General features: G+C 40.9%; 1 protein-coding gene across 1 annotated transcript in view; it reads right to left on the reverse strand.

Moving 5' to 3' along the window:
* Window positions 1–970: 970 nt before the first annotated feature.
* Window positions 971–13,004, reverse strand: part of LOC116822707 (uncharacterized) — a 281,004-nt gene continuing 268,970 nt past the window's right edge. Inside the window, exons 30-36 of the mRNA XM_075068405.1 lie at window positions 11,395–11,520; window positions 10,465–10,593; window positions 8,969–9,097; window positions 8,403–8,531; window positions 7,302–7,430; window positions 2,828–2,956; window positions 971–1,830 (exon numbers count right to left, since the gene is read on the reverse strand). Coding sequence (XP_074924506.1) covers window positions 1,751–1,830; window positions 2,828–2,956; window positions 7,302–7,430; window positions 8,403–8,531; window positions 8,969–9,097; window positions 10,465–10,593; window positions 11,395–11,520 — 851 coding nt within the window. The 3' untranslated portion in view covers window positions 971–1,750. The remainder of the gene's footprint in view (window positions 1,831–2,827; window positions 2,957–7,301; window positions 7,431–8,402; window positions 8,532–8,968; window positions 9,098–10,464; window positions 10,594–11,394; window positions 11,521–13,004) is intronic.

Raw genomic sequence — 13,004 nt, forward strand, 5'->3', positions numbered from 1 at the left:
TTTGGAATTACTTTCAATAACAGCATAGTGATGGACAACAATAGTCAGACTTCCATTATGCCTAACAAATGCCAACCAAACCGCTAATCGCTTTCAACAGATCACAGCTGGAGTTCAAGTCTCAGGTAAGCAACAGCGACCTGCTACTGACTGGGCAGCTAATGACTATCTAGAATTGTTCAAGACCTCAGGTGAAGCTTGGGATGCTTTATCTCGACAGTGTCTGACTGCAGAAATCAGAGACTATCATAACTGCAACTATGAACCTTTTAAAAGGAAAACCATGGCCTTTTCCAGCAGTGTTGCCATTAGTTTGTCATGATGTGTGAAAGAGAGCTTAAGCAGCAACATATGGAACTTTTCGCTACATTCTGTGCCACTTTTGAGTAAGTTCCACTTTTTTACCCAGTCAGACTGAGAGGTTGCTATGAACAGGCTTATAACTTCTAACCGATCAGAACAATGGTACAAATTGGTGCTATTAAATCTTTCATCCCATGAGGGTCAGGACACTGTAAATGTAAAACAGTGGTTCTCAAACTTGTTCCACCGCTTGTGCAGGGAAAGCCCCTGGCGGGCCCAGCCGGTTTGTGTACCTGCCGTGTCTGCAGGTTTGGCTCCCAGTGGCCGCAGTTCGCTGCTCCAAGCCAACAGGAGGTGCTGGATGCGGCGGCAGGACAATGGGGGCTGCTGGAATCCTTGGCCACCACTTCCAGCAGCTGCCATTGGCCAGGAGCAGTGAACCACAGTCACTGGGAGCCGCGATCGGTCGAACCTGCGGATGCAGCAGGTATACAAACTGGCCGGGCCCACTGGAGCTTTCCGTGTACAAGCGGCAGAACAAGTTTGGGAACCACTGATGTAGAACATTGTATTTTTACAGTTACTTAGTCCTATATTTAAAGGATAACCTGTAAAATGGACAAAAATAGTATTAACTATATTTTCAGTAACCATGATCACTTTGTTTTACAAAGTGATCAACAGATAACATTGAACAAAGTCAGAACCATTTTAAATTTCTCAGAATTTAAAGTCTTACTTCACCAAACTGGGTAGTACAAGCACATTACAATGTCTTATTTAAAAGGAGATATATTTTTTCTTAAAATCACCAATAATCAGATATCTCTGCCTGCTTCCCACACCATCCACGAAAGATATAGCTTTCTTCTGAAATGAAAAGGGGCTGTGTCTTTGACAGCCACTGAATAGTTTGACTTTGACAAACCAGCAAAACTAAATCTACTAGATAGCGCATGAAGAAAACCCACACAGATTCCATTCTGTCCTCTGGTAGATAGACTCTTTTACATAAACCAGATCTAAGCTTGAGACCTCCGAGTTCAAACAGGTATTATCACCAGTCCCATTGCCAGCTGGGTTTAGAAAGCCACTGGTATTTAATGTGGCTCATTGTTAATGTGTATATTACTTTTTTTATCATGATAGTCTTGAAATATCAGTTCGCTAAAAATATTTCCCCCCACATGTAATTCAAACAATACGTGACAACAGCAATCTGAAAGACTATCCAGAGTGGATAAATTGAGAAGTAGGAGGTTAAGAACAAATAAATGAAACAGGTTAGAAGTTTTAAAAAGGGATCCAAACTACTTATTGGCCACTGTTGTCTTCCATGAAAAAGTGTGAATATTTCAGCACAGTTCAAACTGAATTCAAGCAGTTCTTGTACTCAAGTTTAAATACTGCCTGTGCCTATAAAACAATTCATTTATTAGTCCAAGCATTACTGTTGTAGAGATCTTGAAAAAGCATTCCCTCTTTCCTGAGTTTGTTCTTCATATGAAGGAAATTTTGGAGGGCCTCCTAGAGAATTAAGTAGAAATAGTTTGGGGGCCATATAATGCAACAGTAGGAGATTTAATATAGATTATACAATAAACATTTTAATAATCAGCCTCCACCAGCAAGCAGAGGACTAGGTGATGCTTGATTCCTAGGTTACAGGCAGAGAGAATGGCCTCAAGAATAACAGCAAAGGCCCCTTGCATTTAGATCTTTCATACCGATGGATCCTAAAGTGTTTCCCAAGCTAAATGCAGAATTGTATGGTAACATTAATGAACTGTCAGCACTGCACATCAGAGGAGAGAGGTAATTTCAACTAAGGACCCTAGGAAAGAGTGCCATGGGATTTTTAATACCCTCACAAAGCAGAGAGTCTCTCTCTTTTCCAAGGTCTCAGCGGCCCATCTGGCCATCCATAGCATTTCAGCTTGGTATCTCGTAATTAACAATAGGTAGGTACATTGTTGAACTGCGAGTGTATGGGAGATATACATTGATCATTAACTTCCTTCTTCACTTTCCGGAGGCTGTGAGTTTAACAAATTTTAGGCACGCATCGGGGCGGGAGGGGAGGGGGGACTGGTACAGCTGTGCAGTGGGAGGCATTTACAGGATTACATGTGGCAGGCACTCAGCTGTGCTACCTTCCCCCTCTGCTGAGGGAAACTAACTTTAGGTTGCATCTGGGACTTCAGTGCTCTCCCCCAACCCTGCCATGCTGAATAAGTGCATTTCCCAGCTGGTCAGTCCTCACCTCCTCCTGGAATGTTCCTATCCACTTTGATGGTTGCAACAGCTAGCTTTGGGCCCTCTAGCCAAGGGGCTATCATGGGCAGCTCAAACATTGCAACCCCCTTTCTTCTGCCAGGAGTTTAGAGCCCACGTTCCAGTGGCACAATCCCGTGGAACCCAAATAGTGATGAATCTGGCCTTTCAACTGCATCCTTCCCCAAGATAAGCAGACACTCTTTGAAATTTTCTGTCAAGAAGAGCTACCATCTCTTTCCTATGTTACCTTCTTCACAGGTTGGCCCCATCCACTTGGCAGGACACATGCAGCTTCCATTGTAAGGATGACACTGGGATCTTTTGGCACATTGGCATCTCAGAGAGCAGCTGGGGCCGTACTGGTCTGACCTGCATTCTGGAAGGGCAAAACATTTCAGCAAATGTTTACTGCACAGATCTAAAACTTCTTAGTGTCTCTGATTCAGGTAAGCATTTTGAGTAGAGAAGAGGGTCGGAAAGGAACGGAAGGAGCAGAAAAGAGGAGAGGGGGAGGATATGGGTAAGGAGAGGAGAACAAGACTTCTTCTCAGGAACCATTAGAACTCTGTGTCACAATCCATTAGAGAAGTTTGATATAAGATATAGGCCCTGAACTTGGTAGAAGACAGGGAATGATGTAGAAAACCCATGGAAAACAGGGCAGATCAACTTTGAGCCAATATCAGAGTTTCTGGTGAAAATGTCTCTCACAGTTTGAAACTGGGGATTTTTCTCCCCAAGAGATCATGAAAATTCCTCACTTTTTCACGGGAAAAAACTGAATGGCTCAACTGAGAATTGAAATTTCATTTGTGATCTTCATTTGTGATGCAGTAAAGCTTTGTTGGGGTCAGCTCTGGAATGGGAAAATATCACTGGCGATTGTTATTTGCCCATTCCAAATGGCTGAAGGTCGGGTAACCAGATAGCAAGTGTGAAAAATCGGGAGTTGGGGGTAATAGGTCCCTATATAAGAAAAAGCCCCAAATATCAGGACTGTCCCTATAAAACTGGGACATCTGGTCACCCTAGATGAAGGTTTTTGTTGGGTTAAAAAGCTGATTTCTCTTATGCCTAAGGTAAATACTCATCTGTAGAAAACAAAGAAAGGAGGAGGACTGATTTATTATCCTGTATGATTAATTGCCTTGGATCTTGGTACACACCTCCACTGCTCATCTATCATACTTCTTCTGTTAGTACCATGAAAACAATTAGAGACCCAGACCTCCTAAAAAATAAGAAAAAAAACCCACCACATTTTTGAGAGCCGGTGGGTGTCATTCACTACCTGGTTCTGCCTCAGTGGTCCAGCCCACTCATGGTCAGAAAGTCTTAAAGAAGTTCCCAGTATGAGAACTGTAGCAGGTCTGAGAGTGGATGGTGACAAACTCATGGCCCTGAACTAACCCACTGAAAAGGAGTTGGGGATTTCTTCAAGCAGGCTATTGAAACTTCACAGATTCTTACTGGCTTCCACAATTATCCAGTGCAATTCTTAGCTCTCTATGCATGGCATTATGTAATCTTCACATAAACCAAGACAGGCAGATTCAAACTGAAAATTATTTTATATCACTCTTTATGACCCCCAAGAACCTCTCAATGCCAACTGGCAAAGGCTTCACAGTAACTTCTATCAGGCCCGACAAACTCACTACACATTCACACTGCTTTCATAGTATTTATCCAAAAAGGGTCATGTGAGGTGCCTAATAAAAGCTTATGTCATACTGCTCCTCATATCACTGCTAGAAGTACAGATTATATTTAAGGAGTTGTACTTATGTACTGAAAATATATTTTAAATACTGTGCCCTAGGTTGGATTGACAGGTTTTGCCAGGCAAAGGGATGTATATTCACCTGTTTGCATAGGTTCTTATGTAAATTAAGCACTGAAGTCAACACAATGGAAGCCTGTTTTGTATATGGAGACAACACCAACATGTGAAGGCAATCAGGGGGGACAAAACTATGAGTTCTGGGAAATATAAGGACAAGCAAAAGGATAGCAAAAAAACTTGTGCATTTTGCATTCATGAAAGGTGGATCCCATCCATTTTGGCTGGTGATGCGGGGAGTCACTTTAATTCTAAGAAGTGTGCTATACTTTTTGTTTCTGTTTCTATTATCCCTATTTAGTATCTCTTAAATCTTTATTTCTGTTAATAAACTTCTGACTGTTTTCACTATAACTGTATCTCAGTGCTGTGATGTTATAAAGGACCTGAGTTGTACCAGCCAAGCATTGTCCACACTGCTTTCTTGGGGACAGCAAACTTGGTAATTTCTGTGAGTATCCAGTGATGGGCTGGTTACTACAGGGAGACAAGGGTGCTGGAACTAGAAGTGCTGGGGATGCAGTAGATTTGATGCGCATCTTGCAAAATTCTATTTACCTATTCACCCCAGGCCAGTAAAACATCATTATCCTTTTTCATTATAATCTATCTCCACTGCAACAGATGAGTAAATAGGTTTTGTGCCTAGTTTTCATCACAACTTTTCAAAGCTGTTTATGCACTTAGGATGCATGCCTGGAGGAAAATGTAGCAGCAGGCTGTGATGGCAGGGTGTTAAATACATTGTAAATAACAGCCCTTCCCCCCAAAAAGAACTCGTAAATATAAAGAATCTTTTCCCTTTCACTGCACCAACCATTATTGTAAATAAAAATGTTTCCAACTGCCGTTTCAGCTACTAACCCACGTGCGGGGGAATTCTTCACTTGGTCTCAGAAGCTTGTTTTTTTCAATCAGGAAATGTTATGAGGCAGGGTCTCCTGAACACCTCTGGACCTGATTTTTATTTATGTAATACCACATTTTCATGATAACAACAAAGTGGATTTAAGACATCTGTTTGAAAGTCTGCAATGTTAATTTACCAGAAAAAAGTGGCCTCATAAAAGCCTGTTATATTCTCTCTTTTTTTTAATTAACATTTTGGCTGTTTAATGGGTGCCTTACCAGAGTTCAAATTAAAATCAATCCTTTTATCTTTATAGCTGCTGCATAGTCACAGCTGCTCACAGTTATATCACAGATGAACGGAGCCTAATTGAAAATAAAAACGCAAATAAAACCCGCTCCATAACTGCCTTTTCATGGATGGGGGTTGTGGCTAGCAGGTTTAAGAAATAAAAATCCCTCCCTTTCTTTGCAAGAAGCAGAAACTTTGCTCACATTTTCAACGCTAAGTTTCCCCCTGGCGTTTCATTTCTGCCTAAAGTCACTGGCAAGATCTTTGGATTCATGCAGACTTACTCACTGCATTGTGTGGTTCAACTCTTCATTCAGACCACGGGGTCTGGAAATTATTTTTGACTACACGACAGTGCAGCAGGGGAAGCAAGTCATTTTCTTCTTTAGCTTTTGGGTTGCACCAACTTATAAGTTTCCAGCAATTATTTAACCTCTTCTTTTCATTGACAATGTGCTCCGTTTTTAACTGCTTCATGCTATTTCCCAGAAGAAAAGGGACCCTGAAAAGTGGTTCTGGTGTACAGGAAAATTATAGCTCCAACTGAGATCTTAAAATATCAGTAGTGACTCGGCATGTTTATTTTATCATTTTTTACCTTTTATACTGGAGACCTGATTCTGCTCTCAAGTTTAATTTCATTTACTTCAGTACAGTTACTCCAGATTTCTGCCAGTGTGACTGAGATCAGAATCCAGGATGGGGATTTTAGCTGCCATCCATGCCCTCTCACAACTACCACAATTTCATTAGGACTCAGCTGTTGTAAAGAAAAAACTAGAATCCTCTCCCCCTTTTATAATCTTGATACATAGGACAGAATTCTACCTTTCTGAGCAAATCAGTTACCTAGCACACAGTCCAAGGGCCTCTTGTATGCTGGGGAGATTACATGGATCAGGACCTCTAAAAGTATGTCTACACTGGAATTAGACCCCTGTGGCTGGCCCATGCCAGATGACTTGGGCTCATGGGGCTCAGGCTAATGGGTTATTTAATTGTGGTATAGATGTTGAAGCTCAGGCTGCAGCCCAAGCTTTGGGACTCTTCCACCTCACAGGATACTAACACCCAGGCTCCAGCCCAAGCCCGAACATCTACAACTCCTTAGCCCCAGTCAGCTTGCAAGGGCCAGCTGTGGGTTTTTAACTGCAGTGTAGTCATACCCTAACATAACTTCTCTAGCCCAGGGGCAGTAGAAGCTGCTATAGTGCCTGTACTATTGCTCTCTGGGGACTATGGTCAGTGTTTCCACATGGGGGTGGAATCATAGATCCTTGACACTGTTTTGGCCTTGGTTTTCCAAGCTCTGCCCACAAGTCTGAGTGCAAATGCAAGCAGAAGTATCTCCAAAGTCCAGTTCGCAGCCCCCTGCAAGAGTCCTCCCTAACTCTCCACAGCTGCTGTTTGTGAGTTTCTCAATGTACCCATCAGCAGTGTGCTGTTGTAAACATAGAGGAGGAATAACATTTTAGGGATGGTCCACACACAGTTTTCTACCACTACAACTATATTGGTTTAGAAATTGATACAGTTAGAAGTGGTACCACCTCCTTACACAGGTTCTTATATTGGCATAGCTTATTCCCATCGTGAATAACTTGAATTAGCCATCCTGATAGCAATCCTGCATAACTGCACCCACACAAGGGGGTTGTACTGATAAATTTCTAAGCCCATGTATAGGTACAAAAGTCTTGTGTAAACCAGCCCCGGAAGGGTGTTTCATGGTCTTACCAATGTTGCATTTGTCTCCAGTCCTGCCAGGTGGACAAAGGCACCTTCCAGTTACAGGTTCACATGAGGCTACTCCTTCACAGTCACACTGATGCTGACATTTGTCTCCAAATCTTCCGACATTACAGCCTATTGAAAAGAACATTTTTGTATGTGCTGTACACGCCAATAGCAAGAAACATGTTATTTTGGCAGACTCTTCCATGCATATCTCCTAGAGCTCATGAGCTCTAAAGTGAATCTAGTGTAAACTACCACACTTTAATGAAAGACTTACAGATGGAAGAGCTTTAATACTTGCAAGCTTTCTGTTTATGCAGGCTAAATCTAATTCAACTTATTGTAGGTATTTGTAACATGCCCCAGCACTGTAGCAGTTAAGTACTTCATTTGATTTTTAATCAAACGACCATCAGAGAAATATTATGTAACTTTCAACATGAGCGGCAAGAACACCCACTTAGTATAGCTGATACTCTTGTTTGAAATGTTAGCAGCAAACTTAAAACTAAATAGAAGCAATTTGTTTTATGAAATTAACCTGTGGAACTCATCTCACCAATGAGACCAAGTGTTTAGCATTATTCAGAACAGGATTAGACATTTATATAGGACATAAGAATATCCAGAGTAATGAGTAAACAACCCAAGAGTTTAGAGTCTCAGCCAGGGCATAATCCAAGCTTAAGGGTCACGAAGAATTTTTCCCTATAGATAGATTATTCCGTAACCGCTTCCTGCAGGTTTTCTTGCACTTTCCCCTGAAGCAGATGTTACTAACCACTACTGGAGAGAGAATAATGGACTAGATGTGAATGCAGTATGGAAATAGCTACATTTCATTTGCTTTTTAATTATCTGAATATCTGACAGAATGTCACCAGTTTTCCTTTGGGAAACATCCTTTCAAAAATGACAAATGTTAGTACGGTGTGATTGTGGACAAGGTCATTGATCCAGATGTTTTGGATAGAACAATTAACAGTGAAACGGTTCATGATAAGATTCCATAATGTCTAAAAATAAATAAAAATACAGAAGCAAGAAGACAGAACACATATGGTGCCCAGGCCCAAATTACATAAAAAAGTTTACCCACACCTTTTTGACACTGGACACCTTCATAACCTGCAGGACAAATGCACTGTCCAGTCACCGGATTGCAAGTAGCTCCATTTTTACAATCACAAGAGTGAATGCAGTTTACACCATAAAATCCAGCAGGGCAGGCTGGGAAATGAAAGGTTACAAATGTTATTTTGGCAACGGGACAAAAGTAGATGCAGAAAAAGAATACACCATCTTGTAAGTCTGAGAGGTTCCTGCTATGTCTGCAAGAAGAGAGTTAACAATAATAATTATTACATGGGCCCTACTCATTCTGCCAGGGACTTGAGCATGTGTGTGACTTTAAACTTGTGAGTAGTCCAACTGACTTCAATGAGATTACGTGCTTGAAATTATGCACATTCTTAAGTAGCTGAATCAGGGCCACAAAGAGAGACAATTTTTAATTGAAAGACCAAAAAGTGTATATGACTGCTCTGAGTACATGTATAAATTTATTGCTGGTATGTAGAACTACTCTGTCCCCTGCATTAGGATCCACTAACATGAACCCCTGATGCAGAGTTGAGGCCTTCTTTCTCTGAGAGTTGTCTACTTACTGTGCTCACAAGAGTGACCGTAGTAACCTTCTGGACATAGGCAGCAACCAGTAAACCTGTCACAAGATCCATTATTGTGACAAGAGCAATTTAAGTGGCAGTCAGAACCATATCTACCCAGGGCACACTCTGTTAATAGAAAGAACAAAAGGTTTTATTTATTCACACTGGAAAGACACATAAGGAAATAATACTAGTCAGGAAAGATTTTATAGAGCTGAGAACTACTTGTTGTGAATTTCCTCCTCACCGGTGTGAAATTTATCTGTTTTTTGGGTTCGTTAAATTTCCGCATAACTAGGATCAACTTAACTAATTTGTGAGAGAAATATTTTTCACTATCTGGATGTTTATGCAATACTGAAAAGCCACTTTCTTTCCACAATTCCCACTTGTGAATTTGTCTTTCCATATGGTTTATGCTGACAGAAAAAAAGTATAATTGCATATTCTCAGAATACACATCAAATGGCATCATCTCAGTATTTTTTGTATCTACATCAATATTTTCTTGTTGTTAAATGTAAAGCATAAAATAAAGTAAGTTTTCTCAGTTTATGTTGTAACATATATGGGTGCCATTAATTCTTAAGTAATTTCTAATGGAAATGGAAAGAACTCTGTTTCACATGCTTGCACAATTAGATATCTACCATAGCGAACTAAAACACTTCACAAATTGTTGATAGCAAAAGTGATCATGATCAATATCATCAGCCTTTTTGCAGAAGTGTACCTCCTCCATTGCCATGGCATTCTAGAGTTTCTGGAGCAAGTCACAATAAGTAGGTATATATGGAAACTCCTTGCGTCCATTTCTCACCAAATCCATATCTACCTACCATTGCTATGGGTATGCACAAATCAGCATGACTATCCATTTCAGAGGTCTTTGGGTGGGGGCAGCTACTAAACAAGATTTTCTGTCTGAGGTAGATCTCATCACCGTGGTATCTAAATCACTGGAGTAAGCTGCACAGAGGGTTATCTTTGGAAAAATATGTAAATACACTTGGATAACTGGTGTAAGTTGGCCTAGGTCCCTCAGAGTCAGGAAGCTACACTGATTTACACAAGCTGAGGATCTGGCCCCATGTTTGTTTAATTGCGTTGGGGACATAAATGTCCACAACAATGATGCATGTACCTGCTAAGTCACTACGATTATTCGGAACCTGCCCTCACTATCTGAGGATTGGTTCAATCCTGCTAGTGCAGCCTGCAGGGTTTTTTCATACCTAGATCTGGAGAGCTCATTAACACACAGATCACAATTCAATTTCCTATAGAGTAGTTTAGTTGTTCAGATGAAAACATCAGGCTACTAGTGACCCTGGCAAATTACTGAGAAGGTCCATCTAATAATAGAACTCATAGTCTTACTTCCAAAAGTGTTGCTTACATTACTGGACAATGCCATTGGCAGTACATTATAAAAACTGACATTGCTGCTGACCTCTTCTTAGTTGAATCAAAAGAGAGAAAGAAGACACTACCTTTCTCACAATAACTTCCTGTCCACCCAAGTCCACAGGAACAAGATCCATTCACAGGGTCACAGATACCACCATTCTTACAGATACACATTAGCTGGCAGCTGGGGCCGTAGCTTCCCTGGGGACACACTACAGCGAATTAAAGTTGTTAAAAAAAAATTAGCCTCAAAGATGAATGCAACAGAAGGAAACAATGAATGCAGACGGTTCTCTTTACTATACATTATATATACTTGTTGTAACAGGGCCCTTTGGCCTTTGGAGATATGTGAACACCTCTGCCCTGTGCTGTGCTTACCTTCTTCTCCACTGTCCTGTCCCTCCCTTCACTTTTCTTTCCATTTAGCTTATCCCCTTCTAACTAACCATCCCCTTGCCCCAAAAGAATTATTGTAAAATGAACATGACATTATTAGCCATTGCAGTCTTCATTCTTGTGTGTTCACCCCATCCCTGACCCGGTGTCTGCCTCTGTCCGTTTTGTTTATTTCGATTACACACTCTTTGGGGCACAAACAGTCCATTACGCTGTACAGCGCCTAGCAAAATGGGGCCTCTTTCTTGGTTCGTCCTTACTCATTACCATAATAAACATGATTATTAGACGAGATGCATAGGGTAGCGCGATTTTGAGTCACTCTGTGTTATTTTGAATATTTCTATGTTAATACAGAACAAAAAGCAAAGAAACTGGAGCTGCACAGTTTGGAGCAGCTGCAGACTCACCCCACCAGCTTACACTGGGTTACATTTAAAACATCATTTTGCTCCAGAGAGATAAGGAAATACAGCAATTGCTAACAGAATGAATTCCTAGGGGCATAAACAATGGCAATTTATTTACATTTGTGGGGCTGAGATATTTCTTTCTCTGGCTGTTGCAAGTAAGTGTCTAGATTGACAGGGTGCCCTTGGATCTCGTTCTTTTACCTTGCTGACAACTGGGTCCAATTTGGCCAGGTGGACAGTGGCACATGCCAGTCACTGGGTCACATTGCCCTTTCCCACAGGAGCACAACAGGATGCAGTCCTTCCCATAGCGGCTTACAGGACAAACTAGAGGAAACATAAACTTTTCTCATTAAACATGCTTGCTGTCCAGAGCCTTGTTTCTTTTTTTAATGTAAGGCTCTTCCTTTTAATCAAGTAGACTCCTCTGAGCTGCATTCAGCTTGGTTTTGAATCTGAAGAAATCATTTTTACGAAAAGAAAAATGTCCAAGTATTTGCTTACTTTTTTCCTCTGAAATTTTACTTGACATTAGGAATCTTCTACCAAACATTACTGTGAAAACACTGAAGCTTCCTAATGAAAATGGATCCGAGCTCCATTAGAGTATTAAATGGTGGTCCCATTTTCAAGTAAAGATTTCCTCATTCCCGTAACATGGACGTTTCCTTTATTCATCAGCAACAGTTTAGATGATCAAAAATACAGGGAAGTGTTAAGTTTTGTAAAAAAGTTATAGTGAACTGCAAAAAGTAATTGAAAAAGCCAACAAGACAGTAATTTTTGATTAGCATTAGAGCCATAAATTAGGAATGGTAAACTAGATTGCTACAGTTAAATGGGATTTTCTGAAGACATAATTACTTTCTAGTTACTCAGTTGTTATGGGGGTGCCAGTGCAAAACTTCAAGGGCCAGAATGTGAAGCTCTTTCTGATCCACATGAGTATTTAATCACATGAATAGGCTCACTGGCTTCAAACAAACTTTTTCTATAAGTGCTCATTCACATGAAGCCTGAGAAAACCTGCTTCAATACAGGGGGAAAACCCCACCATCTGCACACCCCTAGTTGTCATCTACCACTCCACACTGGAACTCATATGGGATGTCATCTATCAATAACAACCCATACTTCATGGGGACCCCATCCTGAAGACATCTTTCCCCAATCCCCTCTTCTGGCCTTCCAACGACCCTCCAGTCTCACCAAGCTCATCAGAAGTAAACTCCTGACAGACCAGGCCACATCAACTCAAAGTGGCACTAATTCCTCCCAGAAAAACAGATTCTAAACCTCCAAACGTCTCTATTGCTACAGTGATAAATACCCTCCACAACCTTTCAAAATCCAGGGTCCTACACATGCTTATCACAACACGTGGTATACTTCATCCAGAACATCTAATACCCCAACAACAGCTATATGGGTGAAACCAGACAATGACTATACTCTTGAATGAACTCACACAGAAGAATGATAAAAGACTAAAAAAACCCAACCCTATCCTACGTGGGTGAGTACCTCAATAAGCAGATCTGGGGCAAAAAAAGGAGGAGTTTGAGCTCCTCTCCCATTTTGATCTTGCTCAAGAAGTGACTGGACACAGAGGCTGCAGCCCTGGGACAATCGTGCCTGCTTCACACTCATAAGGAAGAGAAAATGCATTGAAAGAGAATTTTTCACAAAGCTGGAATCTTGATTTCCTATTGAGTGAAGGGTTGGCCAGGATCTGCCTGTTGTTTATATACTAATAAACTACTGTTATCTTCACTATTTTCAATTAATGCTTATTTTGCTCTCTTGGCAGT

The sequence above is a fragment of the Chelonoidis abingdonii genome, chromosome 8 (assembly GCF_003597395.2).
Source record: "Chelonoidis abingdonii isolate Lonesome George chromosome 8, CheloAbing_2.0, whole genome shotgun sequence".
NCBI classification, from domain to species: domain Eukaryota; kingdom Metazoa; phylum Chordata; order Testudines; family Testudinidae; genus Chelonoidis; species Chelonoidis abingdonii.